The sequence below is a fragment of the Lithobates pipiens genome, unplaced genomic scaffold (genome assembly GCF_037356315.1).
Source record: "Lithobates pipiens isolate NorthernLeopardFrog02 unplaced genomic scaffold, aLitPip1_a1.2 Scaffold_16, whole genome shotgun sequence".
NCBI classification, from domain to species: Eukaryota; Metazoa; Chordata; class Amphibia; order Anura; family Ranidae; genus Lithobates; species Lithobates pipiens.
This window is the reverse complement of record NW_027507748.1, coordinates 346,657,652-346,680,318: the sequence shown is the minus strand read 5'-3', so window position 1 is coordinate 346,680,318 and position 22,667 is coordinate 346,657,652. Positions and strand designations below refer to the sequence as shown.

The following is a 22,667-nucleotide window of genomic DNA, read 5'->3' as shown; positions in this document are numbered from 1 at the left end:
TCTGGAACACCAGATTCCAATTTTATGGATGTAATGTGGTGGTAAGTATAGGGGTATACTTTCTTTTTCCACATGACAAATCTTAATGTTTGTTAATTTAGATCTTGAAAATGAATTTATTGGGGGAAATTTAGTAAAACTGATGCACACAGAATCTGGTTCAGCTGTGCCTAGTAACCAATCAGCTTCTAACTTCAGCTTGTTCAATAAAACTTTGACAATAAGCCCTCGTTCACATTGGAGTGATTTGTCATGCTATTTGACAGGTAAAATCGGATGATAAGTCGCAGCCTATTTCTGGCAATGGCATCGTTACCAATCAGTGCGACGCCGACTATTTTTGCAGATTTCAGGTGCGGCTTCAATAGACTTCTGTGCATGAAGCCGCACAGATGTCTTTAAAGTAGCACCTGAAATTGCGCTGACCTGATAATTTGAAATTAAGCTACTTCCGATGAAGTAGCACGATTTCAAACTAGCATCAATGTGTACAAGTGCTAAAACCTGGAAGCTGATTGGCTAGCATGCAGAGCTGCATCAGATTTTGGGCACACCAGTTTTAGTAAGTCTCCCCCACCATGTCAGTTTAATGTGTCATTTGTTCAAGTATATCATCTTTATCTGTAAGCACTGTATGAATCAAGATCCAATGTTTGCCTGTACTTTTTCACATGATATATTTCAAATTTAGCCATTGTTTTAGAAATGCAATAATGTTTTACTGTTATGAAAGTGAAAATTACATTTATAAGTGTGTCATATTTTTTTATATATATGTGTCTTTTTTTTTAGTATTTGATGATTTATTGGCACAACAACAGAAATGCAAGTAAGTATATACAATATATAGTTGGTTTATTAAAGTAAAACTCCAAGCAAACACCTATATTCACAAATACATATACTGTATATTTACTAGTGATGACTGAACTTACTTGTGTTCAAATTGTGAGCTGTAATGCAAATCCTATTGAAGTCAATTAGAGGTAAATCTTGAAAATCGCCCCCCAAAATTCAGAACCCCTGAGCCATAACAGGCCACAAGCCTTTAGTGTGAGGAGGGTATTTTGGAAGGGCTTACCCTGGCAAAGCACCTTGTCCCTATGAGCCTATTCCCCACATTTCTGCCCCGGTGTATCTGGGGATCCGTAGGGCAATCTCAGACTCTAACTTCATCCATAAAATGTACTTGTAAATGTTTAATCAACCAAAGGTTCCGTAAATATGTTCATCTGCTATTGTCATGTATACATCTCTGCACAGTGCATGACCAGGACAATCACTCTGTTACATCCTATCCTGGTTTGACTTTACTAATTCTTGGTATAATACAAAGAGTGTTGTGACCACAGACATTGAATGCTAAAGTGGAACTTCACTCAATCAAAATCGACTATTTTGAATCCTTATGCTGTTAGCATTAGTAAATAGACAGGAAAGTAGACCATATTTACTTTAGTTACTTCCTGGTTTTCAGGCTTAGTCAAATGATGTCATACATCTCAGGAGTCTTCAGGAGGGGAGGTGGCATTTACTCACCTTAGCACCTCCTGCTTGCACGCATGAGCTAAGAGCAGACAGATTCCAGGAAGTAAGTGCTACATGAATCATTTGCCCTTACTCAACATGGCCACGGCCAGAAATGTGGTGTCTTTCTAAGTGATTTCTCAATAAAATAAAGCATGATGACATAGATGGAGGGGGGGAGATTGCTTTGAATATTAACCATTTCCCACCCATAGGACATCATGTGATGTCCTTAGGTTGAAGTGGTGATATCTGAATGATGCCTGCAGCTACAGGCATCATTCAGATATCTTTGTTGTCAGCCAGCGATTCCCTCGAAGGTTAAAGCCATCCTAGTAGCTATTTACAGGCTTTTACAGGCAGCAGAAGGGGACGTTCCCCCTCCCACCTCCTGCTACCCTCCGATGACTCTCCGGGCTCTCCCATGCGATCAGGAAGCCAGAGATCCATTCTGGCGGAGGTGCCAGATTATCATAGAGCTGGTCGAGGACCAGATGGTCCCCAACCATCACTATGATCCTGGGAGACCAGAAGTAATGTCATGATGTCACTTCTGGTTCTGGCAGATGCAAACACTGCCATTTTTTCCCTTTTTTTGCTTTCCAGGGTAAAGGAGATATCTGGGGTCTTATTGACCCCAGATCTTTCCATAGAGAGGACCTGTCATGCCTTATTCCTATCACAAGGCATGTTTACATGCTTTGTAATAGGAGTAAAAGCGATTAAAAAAATAAATAAAGGGACAGTGTAAAAATAAAATAAATAATAAAAAAAGCAAAAGATTTTAAAGTGAACGCCTGTAGGTTGCGCCCACTTAAGACAGTGTTCGCAACACACAGGTTTCACTGCGAAAGTTAGAGCGAGAGCAATAATTCTAGTACTAGACCTCCTCTGTAACTGTAAACTGGTAACCTGAAAAAAATATCAGTAACAACCCATGCAATCCATACAAAGAAACCAAAACAAATAAGTTCAGAAATTAAGTTATGTGTAATAAAATGGAATGACACATGGAAAAAGTATTGAACATGCTAACTGAAATGTATTTAATACTTCGTACAAAATCCTTTAGTGGTAATGACAGCTTCCAGATGCTTCCAGTATAGAGAAACTAGATGCATGTATTGCTCAGGTGTGATTTTGGCCCATTCTTCCACACAAGCAAATCTTGAAGGTTTCATGGGCCTCTTCTATGATCTTTAGTTCTTTCCATAGATTTTTTTATTGTATTCAAGTCAGGTGATTGACTGGGTCATTCTAGCAGCTTTATTTTCTTTCTTTGAAACCGATTTTTTATTGGTTTTGTGTTTGTGATCATTGTCTTGCTGAAATGTCCACCCTTGTATCATCTTCATCACCCTGGTAGATGGCAGCAGATTATTATCAAGAATGTCTTGGTACATTTTTCCATTCATCCTTCCTTCAAAGATATGAAGTTTGCCAGTACCATATGATGAAAAACAACCCCACATCATGTTTCCACCTCCAAACTTCACTTGGTATGGTGTTTTTGGGTTGATGTGCAGTGCCATTTGACCTCCAAACATGTTGTGTATTATGGCATCCAAAGAGTTAAATTTTGGGCTCATCAGACTAAATTATCCCAGTATTTCACAGGCTTGTCTAAATGTTGTGCAGCAAACTTTAAACAAGCTTAAACATGCATTTTCTTCAGCAATGGAGTCTAGCAGGCCATAGTGGTTAAGTGCATTACTTATTGTTTTCTTTGAAACAATTTTACCTGCTAATTCCAGGTCTTTCTGAAGCTCTCCACAAGTGATCCCTGGCTCTTGGACAACTTTTCTGATAGTTCTTTTCACTCTGTCAGAAATATTGCAAGGAGCACCTGGTCATGGCTGGTTTATGGTGAAATCAAGTTCCTTCCACTTATGGATTATAGCCCCAACAGTGCTCACTGGAACATGCAGAAGTTTAGAAATCCTTCTGTAACCAATGCCATCAGTATGTTTTGAAAAAATAAGATTGCAAAGGTCTTTGGAGAGCTCTTTGCTTTTACCCATCATGAGATGTTTCTTTTGTAACACCTTGATAATGAGACACCTTTTTATAGGCCATCAGTTGAGACTAAACCATCTGATATCAATTTGCACTGACAAGGGGCAGGATGCTTTCTAATTACTGACAGATTTCAGCTGGTGTCTTGCCTTTCAATGCCTTTTTCCACCATCCTTTCAAACAAATGATGGTTTTTACATGTAGGAGAGAAATGTCAGAATTGGCCTGGGTGGAAAGTAATTAAAAATGAATTACATAGTCCTTTTTGGTTTGTGGTGCTCAGATACAGTGTAGTTTTGCTTAACCACTTAAGCCCGGGACAATTTTGCTGCTAAAGGACCAGGTCCCTTTTTGTGATTCGGCACTGCGTCGCTTTAACTGACAATTGTGTGGTCGTGCGACGTGGCTCCCAAACAAAATTGGCATCCTTTTTTCCCACAAATAGAGATTTCTTTTGGTGGTATTTGATCCCCTCTGTGGTTTTTATTTTTTGCTCTATAAACAAAAATAGAGCGACAATTTTGAAAAAAATTCAATATTTTTTACTTTTTGCTATAATAAATATCCCCCAAAAATATATAAAAAAACTTTTTTTTTCCTCAGTTTAGGCCGATACGTATTCTTCTACATATTTTTGGTAAAAAAAATCGCAATAAGCATTTATTGATTGGTTTGCGCAAAAGTTATAGCGTCTACAAAATAGGGGATAGTTTTATGGCATTTTTATTAATAATTTTCTTTTTACTAGTAATGGCGGCAATCAGCGATTTTTATTGTGACTGCAACATTATGGCGGACATGTCGGACAATTTTGACACATTTTTGGGACCATTGGCATTAATACAGCGATCAGTGCGATTAAAAATGACATGATCAGTGACAAGCTCACTAGGAAGCACGGTTTGTTTACATTTACCTCTCCCCGTTCTTCAGCTCTATGACCCTAACGCGGGTCCCGTGGACATGGAGCTCAGGACTGGGTCACAAGTGCGCCGCCGGCGGCGTGCGCGTGACCCACGGCTGGGTTCTTAATGGGCAACATACCTGTACGTGCTTGTGCCCAGCCGTGCCATTCTGCCAACGTATATTGGTGTGAGGCGGTCCTTAAGTGGTTAAGAAACATCATGATCAAACAATTCTTAGGCCTACTTATTAGTATAACTCTCCAAATCTTTTATTATCAAAAGTGAGTACACCCCTCACATTTTTGGAAATATTTTAATATATTTTTTCTTGTGACAACACTAAGAAATGACACTTTGCTACAATGTGAAGTAGTGAGTGTACAGCTTGTATAACAGTGTAAATTTGCTGTCCCCTCAAAATAACTCAACACACAGCCATTAATGTATGAGTACACCCCTAAGTGAAAATGTAAAATTGGGTTCAAATTGTCAATATTTTGTGTGGTCACCATTATTTTCCAGCACTGCCTTAACCCTCTTGGGCATGGAGTTCATTGGAGCTTCACAGGTTGCCACTGGAGTCCTCTTTCATTCCTCCATGATGACATCACGGAGCTGGTGGATGTTAGAGACCTTGCGCTCCTCCACCTTCTGTTTTAGGATGCCCCACAGATGCTCAATAGGGTTTAGGTCTGGAGCAGAGGCATCGCTAGGGGGTGGCTATTGGGGCTATAGCCCCGAATCTGGGGTCCATAGCCCCGAGTCTCTTGCCGCAGGGTCTCTACTTAAACAGTGGGCCGCAGCCATGGCTGCAGGAGGAAGGAGGCAGTGGAGAGGAGAGAAGCGAGCGGGCTGACAGCGCTCTTCACAGCCGGGCCTATTCAATGTGGAAGCAAGGTGCAGAGAGATGACATCATCTCTCACTGCCAGCCACACATCAGTGCTCTTCTGCCCTCACAGCGTGGTGGAGTGGAGGTCACGTGCTTCCTGTCATCGGTGGAGCTCCACTCTGCAGCCAGACCCCCTTGCTTCAAAGCACTCGTAGGTCTATTTCACAAAGTGTGTTGAGTTATTTGGAGGAGACGGCAAATTTACACTGTTATACAAGCTGTACACTCAATACTTTACATTGTAGCAAAGGGTCATTTCTTTAGTGTTGTCACATGAAAAGATATAATAAAATATTTACAAAAATGTGAGGGGTGTACTCACTTTTGTGAGAACTGCATAGGAGAGCTTTTGTCAAGTAGAAGCTAGAACATTTCGTTTTTAATAAAATGTTTCTGTAAAAATGTATGCTATTCATTCTATGTATCAGCATGTGAAACATGAATATTTTATTTTCTAGGGAAGAAGAAATAATAGAAAAAAGTAAGTAAAAATAAATATTTGATATAAATAAGTCCCTCTTTATTACTACATTACTTTATTACACAATGACCATAATGGTTTGCTGTAAAATATAGATAAGTGGCAGCAGAAAAGGACCAAGTGGTACATCAGGTCTGCCCCTTTTTTATTTTTTTTAACCATGCAGATCTTTTGTCCCAAGCATATTTAAGTCCCCCAATTATTGTACTTTGAGGATTATTTTTTGCACTGCAGTTTTCTCATTTCATTTGACCAATTTTACCACAATGCCAAATCATATTTCATGTTACAAACACCACTTAGAATATCAACACTATTGAAATCATTTGTGTCCTCAGCAAAAATACATACCTTACCCACCAATCCTTTAGCTACAGCACTTACAAACAGATTAAATAGAACAAGACCTAGTACTGAGCCTTGTGGTACAACACTAGTGACTGGTCTGTATTCTGAATGAACCCCATTTACAACCACACTCTGCTATCTATACTTTAGCCAACTGAACCAACCAAAGTTTAAAGTCAGGCATAGATGGTTCAGCAAGAACTAGCCGAGATTCGATCCATCTGTGGGCAGACTGGTTGTACTGAAGTTGATCCATCAATCGACTTCAGTACAACCAGCCTGTCGGGTGTTTTGCATGTGATTACTGCACTATGGCAGCTAGCAGTAATAGTGTTTTCCGGCATGGAAGGCTCCCTGTGCCCTCCTGCTGGCAGAAAACAAAAGAGCTGTGGGAGGGATTTCCCCATTAACATTGTGTTGATGGGGGAAATCGGGTGATTTTCTTTCCTGCAACCCGTGGTTGCAGGAAAGAAAATTGCATAATTTATGTCTTAACTAAGTCTTAGCTTGTGCAACTTTTTTCTGAGATCATTACCAAATGCTATGCTGAAATCAGGATAGGCTAGGCCCACCATATCATCCTGGTCCAAAGCAACAAAGATACTCTCCTCATTACAAGTGCCTCAGTTTTTAGTGTAAAACAATAAAAATGAACCACTTTGTTGTTACAGCTAAAACAATGGCTTTACAGTTCAGAAATAAAGTGCAATAATGTGAATTCTTGCTTGACATAGAAACACTGGTGTAGACTACTCGTGCGGACAACATACACCACAACTCTCACTATTGAATATCACAGAGAATTGAAGTGGTGTCACTGTGCCCCATTTCCACTGCCTACCACTCAGGCCCGCCACATGAGTGCATGAAGGATTCTTTATTCTGATCACTGTAGACCAGGGGTAGGCAACCCTGGGCCCTCCAGCTGTTGTGTAACTACATATCCCATGAGGCATTGCAAGGCTGGCAGTTATAATTACTCCCAGAGGCATGATGGCACTTGTAGTTCTGCAACAGCTGAAGGGCCCCAGGTTGCCTACCCCTGCTGTAGAAGAATAGTGAGTTCACACCTGCTCTGGTAATCTGTGCGTTTATGATACTTCCAGATCGAGCTAAAGTGGTCCGAGGTCTTCCAGATCTGGCAACAATAATGGTAGACAAGGTAAGTTTATTAATGGTCATTGCCTTGTAGTTCATAATATGTGTTCATACTATAATATACAGTATATTGTAATGAAAGATGTTTTTTTTTTTTTTTACAATGAGTAGATATGCAATTAGCGGACCTCCAGCTGTTGCAGAACTACAAGTCCCATGAGGCATAGCAAGACTCTGACAGCCACAAGCATGACACTCAGAGGCAGAGGCATGATGGGACTTGTCGTTTTGCAACAGCTGGAGGTCCGCTAATTGCATATCCCTGGAATAGATGATAACACTATGCACAGGATCTAAAATATCAACAATAAAAAGCTAAGCTTTTCTACAAATTAATAAAAAATCCATTTCATTTGAGTGAAGGGCAGAAATGGCAAGAGCATTCAGACAATATAGATTTTTTTTTCTATGTATAAAATGTTCACAGTGGGGATGTTTTAATGGAGATCTCTGGTTATTGTATTCTCTTTCATTTTATAACATCAGCATTGTAATAATAATACAAACAATAGTTATATTTGACAATTATAATCTTACTTGAAAAAAAAATCTCCTTTCATGTTGTGAGTTCTGCCTGTTCCACAACTGAACTGAAATTCCTCCATGCTTTGCAGCGTCTCCTCTGCTAATTTCTTTGGTTTACATTTGATTTCTAAGAACTACATATCCCATGGTCTTTAGTTGGGAGACAGCAGGCTCTGTGAAATGTGGGACACAGCAATGTATATACACAGAACATAATAAATGTGTGTTACAGAATTCAAGGAAGTAAATATGTGGGATTCTTCACAAAATAAATTTAAAAATGTAAGGATCTTTTAGATTAATAGGAGTTGGCTTTTAAGCACTTTTATTTAATCACTTACTGAGTATGAAGCTTATCTTTTAATCCTTGTGTTCCATTTTAAAGATAGTGCCATGAACACTGCCCCTGGATTCCTGTTTCAGTGGCTCCTTTCACTTGCAGCATTCTATGGAGCCACCCTTGCATGCAGAGACTAGAACACACAGCACTGTAGCCTAGGATTACAAGGCACACCCCTGCTCCTTCTACTGCTTCCCCCTTACCTTCTCCAAGCTAATAGACTGGCACTGTCGACTGTTCTCTCTTTTATGTGAAGACCAGATATTCAGGGAAGCAGCACTGAAAGAACAGGAGCCAGCAGTTACAGTAATAACTTGGATTATGGGCATGATTAGTTCCAGAAGAATGCTTGTAATCCAGAGCACTCATATATCAAAGTGAGTTTCCCCATAGGAAATAACGGAAACTCAGATAATCCGTTTCACAGCCAATGCTTGTCTATGCGGTACCGCATGTGGCCAGAGGTGTCGGGGGTGCCAGAGACACTCAGAAACATTCGGAGACACTCGGCAACGGAGTATCCCTGAGCGTCATCTGCACCCCTGCACCTCTGGCAAAATACGGTACTGCACACCCCAGCGGCTTGAATCCTGCTCGTCTCAGCCTTTTTTTAAAAAAATAGCTTGTATTGCGAAACACTCGTAAACCGCGTTACTCGCAATCTGAGGTTCCACTGTATTTTAGCAAATATAAACTGCTAAATACCTTTCTCATCACCAGTATATAGCAGTCTTCTTGCTTCTATCAGTGTCTGGTTAAAGCTTGTAGGAGGAGTTTCCATTGTACTCTGACTGTCTTATGAGGATGGAGGACCCCTAATACTCTGTCTGGACAATGCTGATGGGCCCAGTGTTAATCACATACTGCCTCCCAAGAAAAACAAAAACTCTCTAGCAATACACACCAAACTGAGCATGTGCAGAGTGCCCCCCAAGGCTCTGTACTGTCAGGAGATGGATTGGGGAAAGTAGAAGAAGGGGAGGATCAGAGAAGACACAATCAAACAGCCTTTTTACACAATGCAGCGGATTAATCCCTTGGGTTCCACAGGGGGTATAACAAGCATGCTTTACTGCATATACAGACTGATTTTACTGTTGTGAGTTTAGTAACATTTTAACTCTAAGCATTTGGGCATGATAAATGTCTAGCGCATTGTTTGAAAAACAATTATCTCATATGATGCTCAGCCCCATCTATTGGTCATAATTTTATTGAAATACCGTATTTATCGGCGTATAACACACGCTGGCGTATAACACAAACCCCAAGTTTAGAATGGAAGTTTAAGGAAAAAAACTTACATTTTAAATGCCCATCAATGCATCCTTGCACTTTCTGTAGAAAATGATTTTCATTTGGGCTTGGGATGTTCTATGACCTGTATGGTATATTGCAATGCTCTTTTCCCAGTTTGTCCCTATCTTTAACCTGTTTGCTTTTTTCTCTGGTAAATGCATATGCTGCCCAGTCATGTAATTACAGTAAGCAATTCTCCCTGATTACCCATATTTTTCATAGAAGGATACAGTGAGGTAAAAAAAAGTATTTGATCCCCTGCGGATTTTGTACGTTTGCCCACTGACAAATGATCAGTCTATAATTTTAATGGTAGGTATATTTTAACAGTGAGAGAGACAGAATTAAATAAATAAATAAATCTATAAAAACTCATTTCAAAAAAGTTATAAATTGATTTCAATGAGTGAAATACGTATTTGACCCCTTCGCAAAACATGACTTGGTACTTAGTGGCAAAACCCTTGTTAGCAATCACAGAAGTCAGGTGTTTCTTGTAGTTGGCCACCAGATTTGCACACATCACAGGAGGGATTTTGTCCCGTTCCTCTTTACAGATCCTCTCCAAGTCATTAAGGTTTCAAGGCTGACATTTGGTAACTCAAACCTTCAGCTCCCTCTACATATTTTCTATGGAATTAAGGTCTGGAGACTGGTTAGGCCACTTCAGGACCTTAATGTGCTTCTTCTTGAGCCACCCCTTTGTTGCCTTGGCCGTGTGTTTTTGGTCATTGTCATGCTGGAATACCCATCCATGACCCATTTTCAATGCCCTGGCTGAGGGAAGGAGGTTCTCACCCAAGATTTGATAGTACATGGTCCCATCCATTGTCCCTTTGATGCGGTGAAGTTGTCCTGTACCCTTGGAAGAAAAACACCCCTAAAGCATAATATTTTCACCTCCATGTTTGATGGTAGGGATGGTGTTCTTGGGGTCACAGGCAGCATTCCTCCTCCTCCAAACATGGTGAGTTGAGTTGATGTCAAAGAGCTTTTGAACTCATCTGATCACAACACTTTCATCCAGTTCTCCTCTGAATCATTCAGATGTTCATTATCAAACTTCACACAGACCTGTTCATGTGCTTTCTTTAGCAGGGGGACCTTTTGGGGGGCGCTGCAGGATTTCAGTACTTCACAGCATAGTGTTACCAATTGTTTTCTTAGTGACTATGGTCCTAGCTATGTTGAGATCATTGGCAATATTCTCCCGTGTTGTTCTGGGCTGATTCCTCACCCTTCTCATGATCCTTAAAACTTTAAGGTTTTGAGATTTTGCATTGAGACCCAGACCCGAGGGAGATTGACAGTTATTTTGTGTTTCTTTCATTTGCAAAGAATCGCACCAACTGTGGTCACCCTCTCACCAAGCTGCTTGGAGATGGTCTTGTAGCCAATTCCAGCCTTGTGTAGGTCTACAATCTTGTACCTGACATTCTCTGGACAGCATGGTCTTGTCCATGGTGGAGAGATTGGAATCTGATTGATTGCCTCTGTGGACAGATGTCTTCTATACAGGTAACAAGCTGATATTAGGAGAACTCCCTTTAAGAGAGTGCTCCTAATCTCAGCTCGTTACCTGTATAGAAGACACCTGGGAGCCAGAAATCTTGCTGATTGATAGGGGATCAAATACTTATTTCACTCATTAAAATGCACATAAATGTATAACTTTTTAAAATGTGTTTTTCTGGATATTTTTGTTGTTATTCTGTCACTTACTGTTAAAATAAACCTACCATTAAAATTATAGACTGATAATTTCTTTGTCAGTGGGCAAACGTACAAAATCAGCAGGGGATCAAAAACTTTTTTTCCTCTTACTGTATGGAGGGGGACACATTGCATTGGCATGTGCAGTAAAGACTTGTTCAAGACAGGAAAGTTGCATTTTCTGCTGCATCTGTGCCTTCCTACTCACATGTAGAAAATACATAATAATAACATTATGCAGTATGTTCATTACATACAGTGCCTTGAAAAAGTTTTCATAACCCTTGAAATTTTCCACACTTTGTCATGTTACACCCAAAAACATAAATGTATTTTATTGGGATTTCATGTGACAGACCAACACAAAGTGGCACATCATTGTGAAGTGGAAGGAAAATGATAAATGGTTTTCACAAATAAATATCTGAAAAGTGTGGCGTGCATTTGTAGTCAACCCCCTTAACTCTGATACCCCTAACTAAAATCTAGTGGAATCAATTGCCTTCAGAAGTCACCTAACTAGTAAATAGAGTCCACCTTTGTGTGTTAGGGATGGGCCGAACAGACCCCTCTTTGCACCAGAACTTTCGAAAACCATGAAAGTTCGGACCCGAATAACAAACCCTATTAAAGTCAATGGGACCTGAACATCAAAAATCATTTCGAAGGCTTATATGCAAGTAATTGGGCATACAATGGTTATAGGGGTCCGGGTCCTGCCCTGGGGAAAATATATAAATAAATAAAAAAAGTTTGTGAAAAACATCATTTTGAAATGAGCAGTGATTTTTTGATTTTTAAAGTGATAGCATAAAATGAAAAATTCCTTCCAATATAGTCCTTTGGGGGCCCCCTTAGTCTACCTGTAAAGTGGCAGATCTGTACCATGTCTACAATCTGCTGCAGCAATAATTGCATTTATAAAGGCAAAAAAAATGAAATTTTTCCTGCAAGCTGCCTTTATTTTGCTCAGCAACAGCTGGGGAGCCAGTGTGTATTACTCTTTGTGGACAAGGAGGCAGGTTTATCCACTCTGGCAACTGCAGGGGACTGCACAATTGTCTCTGCTTGCGTGACAGAGGATAAGGAGGATGAGGAAGGTTTAGTAAGCCAGTCCACCACCTCCTCTGCATGCTGTGGCTGGATAGCACGGGGAAACTCACAAATCAGAGGAAATTATGCCCTGCCTGAGTACTGATGACCACCACATTCACCTTTGCCGGTGGACACAGTTGTTGCTGGCCCCCTTACAGTGCCAAGGGAATGTCTGCTTCTCCTTGTTGTCCTCCCAGACATTATTGGGAGGGAGGGGGCGGTGCTTATAAGCAAATGTAAAGAAGAAGTGGAAATCTGTACGTAGATGCACTTTAATCTATGTGAAGTGGTGTTTGTTACACTTTAATTTGAGTACTCACACTACACAGACAGACTCCATGGATACACTATAATATACTGCAATATAATGCGCCAAATGTACAGTGATGCACAGAACTATATGGCGTTAAACTGCCAGTAACACACACACAAAACGATATGGCGTTAAACTGGCAGTAACGAACACAGAAGTGAATGGCGTTAAACTGGCAGTAATGCACACAGAAGTGAATGGCAGTAAACTGACAGTAACGCACACAGTTACTGGTCGTAACTCACACAGAAGTATATGACGTTACACTGGCAGTAACGCACGCAAAACTATATGACGTTAAACTGGCAGTAGCGCACACAGAAGTAAATGGCGTTAAACTGTCAGTAATGCACACAGAAGTAAATGGCGTTAAACTGGCAGTAACGCACAAAACTATATTGCGTTAAACTGGCAGTCAAATAGACGATGTTCAACCATCACTACACTGAAAATATCTGAACTGTCCCTACTACCAAGTAGGAGAATCTGTTCACAGCCCCACCGTGAAACATGATGGTGGCAGAATCATATTGTTGGGATGTTTTTCTTCAGCAGGGACAGGTAAGCTGGTCAGAGTTAATGGGAAGATGGATGGATCCAAATACAGGGCAATCTTAGAAAAAAGTTGGTCTATCACATAAAATTCCGATAAAATATGTTTACGTTTTTGGTTTTAACATGACGAAATGTGGAAAATTTCATGAGGTATGAATACTTTTTCAAGACACTATATATTGAGGATATTCTAGCCACACAGTGCAATGGATCTGGTGAATAGTGTTAGTTCATTGGGTCTATTGACACTGACCTGTCTGGTGTGTTCCTTGGACTTCATGATGCTGTTTGTTAACACAGGTTCTCTAACAACCCTCTGGGGGCTTCACAGAAAAACTGTTTATATTAAGATTAAATTACACACAGGTGGGCTCTATTTACTAATTTGGTGAATTCTGAAGGAAATTGGTTCCACTAGATTTTAGTTAGGGGTATCAGAGTAAAGAGGGCTGAATACAATTTGTAAAAAATGTTGAAAACCATTTATCATATAACTTCCACTTCACAATTATGTGCCACTTTGTGTTGGTCTATCACATAAGAATCCCAACAAAATAAATTTACACTTTGGTTGTAAAATGAAAAAATGTAGAAAATATCAAGGGGTGTGAATACTTTTTCAAGTCACTATACATACTACAAACCTAGATACTGTTTGTTTCACTATAGAAATAACCATGTAAAATAACAGAACAGTATCAGACAATGTCTAATAACGCAACTTTAAAGTGTTTGAAAAGTTCAGGGGCTTATGACTTGTACACACGACTGGACTTTTCGACAGCAAAGGTCAGACGGAACGAATCTGCCGGACAATTCGATTGTGTGCGGACTTTTGCTGTCTAACAATCAGACGGACTTTAGAAATGGAACATGTTTCAAATCTTTCCACTGGCACTCCGCCGGACCCAGTTCCTATGGAGAAATCCATTTGTCTGTATGCTAGTCCGACGGACGAAAACCGATGCTAGGGCAGCTATTGGCTACTGGCTATGAACTTCCTTATTCTAGTCTGGTCGTATGTCATCACGTTTGAATCCGTCGGACTTTGGTGTGATTGTGTGTAGACAAGTCTGTTCGTTCGGAAAGTCCGGCGGAACTCTACCAAAAGTCCATCGGGAAGACCGTCGGATCTAGTCTGCTGGAAAGTCCAATGGTGTGTACACGGCCTTAGAGTTTTAATTACCGAGAACAGATATGGCCACTGGAGACATCAAAGAAAAGGTGTCCACCACCAGCCATCACCCTCAGGCATTGTTTTCGGTCTTTCCTTGTTTGATAGACTGGAGGGAACATGCATATACATTTACCATTTTAACAGGTAGACAGCTGCAATAAGGCAGCTAAAAGGACATATACGAGATATATTATATTTTACACATGATACTTGCCTGCATTTACTTTGTATAGTGCAATAGCCAAAATACCAGAGAAAGTATTTTTTGCATAAAAAGGACTTAATAATGGCTCATTCACTAAGGTGGGCTGGGGGGAAAGCGGTATAAAGCGGTTGACCTGCAATTTTATTGACCTCTCGGCCACCCACCCAAACACGGCAATGCAAACACACAGGTCTGTACCCACGCAAAGCAATCATGGCAGTTGCAAAAATTAAAAGGCATGTCACATTTAGCAGGAGATACCACCACATGTGGTTGCCATGCAGTGAGTTTGGCATTTTGAGAGTTAAAGCATGCAGTGTCTGTCAAACACCTCTAAAAAGTGACCTGCTGCTGGGAAAAAAATGTGGTCAGGGTGTAGGTTGTTAAAGAAAATATTTTATATTGTATACATTTATCCTTGAAAATGTTGAACTTGAACACTGCATGTGACATTTTTCTTTTTTTTTGCTTGTATTGATAGACATTGTGTTTGACATGTCACATATCTGGAGACCCTGCTCCTGAAGTCTCCTGGGTAAAGAATGAGAAGAAAGTGATATTCAAAGATCGCTATAAACTTGAAGTTCAGGGTACTGTGGTAACTTTGACCATAGAGAAGATCTGTGCTGAAGATTCAGGCCGATATCGTATAACTGTGAAAAATAAGTATGGATCAGAGGTTGGGCAGGTAACAGTAAGTGTATTTAAGCATGGTGAAGAGCCGGAGGAACTGAAGAATGTACCGGACATAACTGCAGAACTAGAGTCACTGATGACACCATGAGAAGGAGGGGAAATCGTAAACACTTTATCCAAAAAAAAAAGTCAAATCTGCAGACAGACTGCAATGAAATAAAAAGATGAAAGCAATAAAAAAAGATGCTGTGTATATTTGTGTTTGTTTTCATTTCTCTTTTAGCCCTACTTCTCATGGGGACCACAGGAGTGCACTTCATTCTGGATTTTTGTGATCCGTATTCAGCAGCCACTCAGCCAGTCCAGACTCTGGCAGGATCCCAACTTTAATGTCTGGATCCATGCAGATGCCTGAACTGGCAGCTAGATTAGCCACTCAGCACGCCGCTGAGAGCCTGTGCCAGCCCCTCCCACCTCCTGCACAGCCTGGTACTCCAGTGAGTGCTGGAGGGGCAACGTAGAGAGCTGGTGACAGTTACTGGCTCTCTGCTGACAGAAAACCAAGAACTGAGCGATCAGCGGCCTTTGATCACTCAGTTCTCGGTATAGGTGGCAGGGGAGTATTAATGTTTGGTTCATTTTGAATTTTTCTTTCAAAGTGTATGTCAGCCAAAACGTTTTATTTATTTTGGATAGTGTGGAGTTTTATTGTCAGCTTTACTTCTATTTGGTGCGCAATTTGAACGTTTTTTCCTTCACTTATGGTCTGGCTGACAACAATTTCACCAGACTAGAAGTAAAGGAAAATTTGCAACCAGATCACGGACAGCAGTACATAGCTTTCTGAGGTTCTTGCCTTCCCTACCCTACTTAAAAAAATATATATTTCTATCTGTGTTGGTGTTGGAGATTTATCCTTATTTCTTGTCTCGCAAAACGGTTGACAGACAGTAAGCTAGCCACGATTCTAATGGAATCGTGGCTAGCACTCTCAAACTGAACAAAAAAAGCTTACACATGAATTCACTAGGCTGACAATCTCATTAGTTATCATCAGGACATTTTTCAGCACTGACAGAAAATGAGAGCTACAAATAATCACATGGCTGAAAATCATCATCATTGCAAATAACACATGCATTTTATCTTAGTGAGTTGAGTCTACATTATGAATTGAGTAATTTGGTGCCAAGTGGAAAAATGGAATGCCTTTTTCATTTTTTTTCATTCTGATATCTTAGAGAGGTACAGTCATTAGCCTTCAGTAATACAGGTCAAAAAAAACATTCAATTCTAGAAAAATAAGATCTATTAAAACCCCAGAATTAAAGCTGCAAAAAATTGTATTCAATGAACCAATGTATAAAATAAATTCATACATACAAATACTCAGGAGATCCATAAAAGTCTAAGCACAGAACATGCTTACTGAGAAAAGTGTACCACTAATATCCGCAATCACAACAGGCTCTGAATGGATACTTGCATTCAAAACTTTAGATTTTTTTTTTGTTCCAGGGTTGTGGCCTTGTCATTCTCATAGCAATAGAGGTCAGTGAACTTTGTATGGCACAGCCAACACTGTAAGGTTAGTAACCTAGACTTCATTTAGAAGACTGTAAGGCTTCATATCAGTTACCAATCTGTTCCTCTCTGTTACATTTGTCATTGTCAGTTGTGCAAGGTCAGTAATCTGGGGCATTATTCACAAGCTGAAAATTCAATGTCTCAGTTACACAGATGGTCTATTTGCTGAACTCCTCATGTAACAAGCGTAGTTGTTTCATGCACACTATATTTCTGATTCTTTTTGGCAAGAGTTTGTGAGATTCACTTAAAAAAATCATGGCAGATGTACTTTTGCAGCTAGGTCCCTTTGTTTCTCCTATGGTCACCATTTTGCCACCTTTCTGCTGTCTCTTGGGGGTACGAATGTCTTATAATAAACAAATGCCTTATTTTTTAATAAGATTAACCCAGCTATTGGATAGGTAAGCACATAGGACATGTTCCAAAGTATACAAAAATGTAATATTGATTGTAAAATGATTCTTTGTCTATTTCTATACAGCTTTAAACACTACAACATTTGTCCTCCTGAAGAAGCCACTTCTTGATTTACGGCAAAAAAAGACCATGACACGGTTATTGATTTTATTCTATTTTTAAATAAATTATGAATATAATTATTGATGTTTTTATTTATTTGGATACAGTATTGTTATTTAAGCACCTCAAAAGTTCCATATCACTTCTAATCTTTTTGTACAATTATTGGGATGTGGTGCGCTATTTAATTCATCTCCAACCCATATCATGTAATTTGTCTACTACAGTCACTACTAGTCTACCATATTTGTGTATTAGTCCTAAATATGTAGGTATGATGCAATAACAGTTTTTTTAATAGCTGTCTTGTATTATCTAACGTCCCTGCCACACTCATAGACATTAGGACTATTTGGGGAGATTTTTAAACTAGGGATCGACCGGTTATCGGGACAGCTGATTTGCGGACCGATATCAGCATTTTCCGAAAAATCGGTATGAGTCACAAGCACACAATGTCATTACTCCTCTGTGCACTGGGCCTAACATTCTGAGGCTGACAGGCCTCCCTCACCTCGACACTCGGACTGACAAGCCAGCTGGCCAGCCAGACACCCACCCACAGTAAAGTGCCAGGCCACTGAGGGCAGCCAGCCAGAAGTCACCCACTCACAGCAATCCGTCTGTTAGTTAGGTTGGCGTCGCCAGGCATTTTATGCAAGCTCAGTGCACCAGCACTGCATATGTTACTGTGAGATACACTCTATTTTGCTATTCTAAAAACACTCATTTAGGGCAAAAACAAATATTTTGCAGTGTTTTCTGCATATCTGTACGTGTGAGATACACACTTTAGATACTGTTGTTTTATTCTGCTATTCCCCAAAAAATAATTTAGGGCAAAAAAACATTTTTGGTGCGTTTTCTGCATATCTGTATGTGTGAGATACACCGTTTAGATACTGCTGCTCTATTCTGCTATTTTAAAAACACTCATTTAGGGCAAAAACAAATATTTTGCAGTGTTTCCTGCATATCTGTACATGTGAGATACACACCTTAGATACTGTTCTTCTATTCAAAAAACAACCATTTAGGGCAAGATCCTAAATTTTAGAAATATGAGGAGAACGTCAAATAAGGGACGTGGCCCTGGTCGTGGTGCTGCTGGTGGAGCTCCTGTTGCAGGGAGAGGACGTGGTCAATCTGTGCCAGCTACACGCACAAGTGAAACACCTTCCTCAGGTGCGAGTAGGCGACAGAGCCTGCAGCGGTATTTGGTCGGGCCTAATGCGGCTCTACGAATGTTGAGGCCAGGACAAGTACAGGTGATAGTAGATTGGGTTGCTGACAGTGCCTCAAGTTCCTTCACATTGTCTCCCACCCAGTCTCCTGCTGAAAGTTCAGAGTTGGCACCTGCAGCCGATGTCCATCAGTCTTTCACCTCACCCCCTTACAAATCAGCAAAGCAGTCTGAGCCCCAAATCATGCAGCAGTCTCTTCTGCTTTTTGATGACTCTGTTAGCAGGGTTTCCCAGGGCCATTCACCTAGCCCTGCCCCAGAAGTGGAAGAGATTGAGTGCACTGATGCCCAACCACTTATGTTTGAAGATGAGTATATGAGACCATCGCAGCACATCTCGGATGATGACAAAACACAGGTTCCAACTGCTGCTGCTTTCGTAATTGTGCAGACCGACAAGGAGGGCAGGGGTAAAGACTGGGTGGAAGATGATGTGGAGGATGATGAGGTCCTCGACCCCACATGGAATCAACGTCATGCAGGTGACCTGTGTAGTTCGGAGGAAGAGGCAGTGGTCGCACAGAGCCACCAGCACAGCAGAAGAGGGAGCAGGGTGCAAAAGCGGAGTGTCTGTCCCCTAGACAGTATGCCCGCTACTACCCAACGCAGCAAGGGACCAAGCACACCAAAGCCAGGTCCAAGGAGTTCCCTAGCATGGCAGTTCTTCAGACAATGTGCTGCTGACAAGATACGAGTGGTTTGCATGCTGTGCAATCAGAGCCTGAAGCAAGGTATAAACATTCTCAACCTGAGCACAACCTGCATGACCAGGCATCTAAGTGCAAAGCACGAGCTGCAGTGGAGTAGACACCTCAAAAACCAAGAAAGGTCTCTGGCTCCTCCTGCTTCCTCTTCTGCTGCAATCTCGGCCTCTTCATCCACCTCTGTAGTGACAGTGGCACCTGCCAACCCGCAAACAGAGGATCTGCCAGCAACAATACCACCTGGGTCACCAACCATCTCCACAATGTCCCATGGAAGTGCTCAGCTCTCTATTTCCCAAACACTGGAGTGGAAAAGGACCCGTGATCCCTGGCTCTAAATGCCACCATTTCAAAATTCCTGGCCTTTGAAATGCTGTCATTCCGTCTGGTGGAGACTCAGAGCTTTAAAAGCCTGATGGCATTGGCTGTCCCACAGTACATTGTGCCCAGCTGCCACTACTTTTCCAGGCGAGCCATCCCTTCCCTGCATAACCAAGTCGGGGACAAAATCAGGTGTGCACTGCGTAATGCCATCTGTGGCAAGGTCGACCTAACTACGGATACGTGGACCAGTAAGCATGGTCAGGGACGTTATATCTCCCTAACAGCACACTGGGTAAATGCATTGGCGGCCTGTGGCGGATAGCAGTTTGGCGCATGTCCTTCCACCACCAATGATTGCAGGGCGCTTCAGTTGGCCTCCTGTTGCTAACTCCTCCTACTCCGCTTCCTCATCCTCTACCACCTCCTCATCCAGTCAGTGTAACACCTTCACCACCAACTTCAGCACAGCCAGGGGTAAACGACAGCAGGCAGTTTTAAAACTTTCCTGTTTGGGGGAAAAGCCCCATAACGCGCAGGAGTTGTGGAGGGACATGGAATAACAGACCCATGAGTGGTTGGTGGCAGTGAGCCTCAAGCCCGGCCTGGTGGTGTGCGATAATGGGCGAAATCTCGTAGCAGCTCTGGGCCTATCTAGTTTGACGCACATCCCTTGCCTGGCACATCTGCTTAACTTGGTGGTCCAGAGGTTCTTTAAAAATTACCCCTATATGCCAGAGCTGCTGCAGAAAGTGCGGGCCGTCTGTGTGCACTTTCGGTGTTCTCACCCTGCTGCTGCTCGCCTGTCAGCGATGCAGCGTAACTTCGGCCTTCCCGCTCACCACCTCATATGTGACGTGCCCACAAGGTGGAACTCCACCTTGCACATGCTGGCCAGATAGTGGAGTTTCAGCTGCAGCACGCACGCGTGAGTTGCTCTGCGGAACAGCACCACTTCACTACCAATAACTGGGCCTCCATGCGAGACCTGTGTGCCTTGTTGCTCTGTTTTGAGTACTCCACAAACATGGCCAGTGCCGATGACGCCGTTCTCAGCGTTACTATCCCAGTTCTGTGCCTCCTTGAAAAAACGCTTTGGGCGATGCTGGAAGAGGATGTGGCACAGGAGGAGGAGGAAGAAGAGGGATTATTTCCATGGCTTTCAGGGCAGTCATTCACAAGTGGCTCAGAGGGTGGGTTCCTGAGCCAACAAATGCCAGGTACACAATTGTCCAGCAAGGGCACAGTTCTGGAGGATGAAGAGGTGTAGGATGAGGAGGAGGAGATGGAGGAGGAGGAACCATGTTCACAGCAGGGTGGCACCCAGACCAGCTCATGGCCAACACTGGTGAGTGGCTGGGGGGATAAAGAGGACACAGACCATACACCTCCCACAGAGGATAGCTTTTCGTTGTCTCTGGGCAGCCTGGTAGACATGAGCGATTACATGCTGCAGTGTCTCCGCAACGACCGCCGAGTTGCCCACATTCTAACTGGTGCGGATTAGTGGGTGGCCACGCTGCTAGATCCCCATTACAAGGACAACTTACCGTACTTATTTCCCTCACTGGAGTGTGATCGTAAGATGCGCGAATACAAGCACACGCTAATAGATGCGCTGCTGGTGGCATTCCCACCTGACAGCGGGGACACAGTGGAAGCACAAGGCGAAGGCAGAGGAGGAGGAAGAGGTCGCCAACGCAGCTGGGGCACCGCCAGCACCTCAGAAGGCAGGGTTAGTATGGCCAAAATGTGGAAAAGCTTTGTCAGCACGCCACAAGAACCAGCACCACCAGCTGATATGGAACGTCTTAGCAGGAGGCAGCATTTCACCAACATGGTGGAGCAGTATGTGTGCACGTACTGAATGACGGGTCTGCCCCCTTCAACTTCTGGGTCTCCAAATTGGGCACATGGCCTGAGCTTGTCCTTTACACCTTGGAGGTGCTGGCTTGCCCGGCAGCCAGTGTATTATCTGAACATGTATTTAGCACGGCAGGGGGCATTATCACAGACAAGCGCAGCCGCCTGTCCAGAGCCAATGTGGACAATGTCACGTTCATTAAAATGAACCAGGCATGGATCCCACAGGATTTGTCTGTACCTTGTGGAGAACAGACATGTATACCGGCCTTACCCAGCCATTGTTGTATTTTTGATCTTTCTCACTGTTTTGGGGTTTACCCTAATAAAAAAAAAAATTAAAAACAAAAACCAGTGTTGGCTACCTCGTCCTTCTCCACCGCCGCTTCCACCTTCACTACCACATCCACCACCACCTCAACCTCCTACTCCATATGTACCTCGTCCTCCTAGGTCAAGATTATCCTTTTTTATTTTTATTTTTATTTCAAAGTATTTTATTTTGTATCACAAGAATAATATATTTGAAAGTGACGTTCAGAATATCAATTCAGTCAAAACATAGAAAGGTTACAGGCAGCGCAACAAGATGAATCAAGTGTAACACGTCAGAGATATAAAATGTAAAATAATTTTAGACAGATATGGTAGTGTAAGCCCTTGTACACACGGTCGGAGATTCCGACAACCAAATCCATCGGAGTTATTCCGACTGATTAATTCCGGAAGATGTCTGGAAGTGATGTTGCATACACGCGGTCGGACTAAGTTGTCGGAAAATCCAATTGTACATAACGTGATGACGTTATTTCGTTAGGACGGGACTAGGTTAAGGCTAGTAGCCAATAGCTTTGCTCTAGGAATTTGATCTGAGCATGCGTGGCACTTTGTCTGTCAGAGTAGGCTACACATGATCGGAGTATGTTCGATCGGAGCATTTTGTCGGAAAATTTTACCGGCAAGTTGGAAAAGTCAGATGCAGACCACACACAGTCGAAATATCCAACAAGATGGTCCGATAGGAAACATTCCGTCCTCCCTGGACACCCTCAATGAGAGCTAGCTGTGCCCGAGAGGAAGAACTTAACCACAGACCCCTAGGTGTAAATGTAAGGAAAGGGACGGAAATGACCATGTGTCTTTTTCCCTAAGTTAGAAATCCATGACTAGGCATCAGTGTTTGTCGTCTGCAAACAGGCCACATTTGGGAACCTGAGAGCCACATTGAACTCCTTGTATGTTGG

The 22,667-nt window shown here is 42.0% G+C and overlaps 1 protein-coding gene across 1 annotated transcript in view; it reads left to right on the top strand.

Annotated features, from left to right (window-relative positions):
* Positions 1-15,425, top strand: part of MYOM3 (myomesin 3) — a 207,045-nt gene extending 191,620 nt beyond the window's left edge. The window contains exons 34-37 of the mRNA XM_077481840.1: positions 793-829; positions 5,797-5,819; positions 7,274-7,329; positions 15,029-15,425. Coding sequence (XP_077337966.1) covers positions 793-829; positions 5,797-5,819; positions 7,274-7,329; positions 15,029-15,331 — 419 coding nt within the window. The 3' untranslated portion in view covers positions 15,332-15,425. The remainder of the gene's footprint in view (positions 1-792; positions 830-5,796; positions 5,820-7,273; positions 7,330-15,028) is intronic.
* Positions 15,426-22,667: the final 7,242 nt, after the last annotated feature.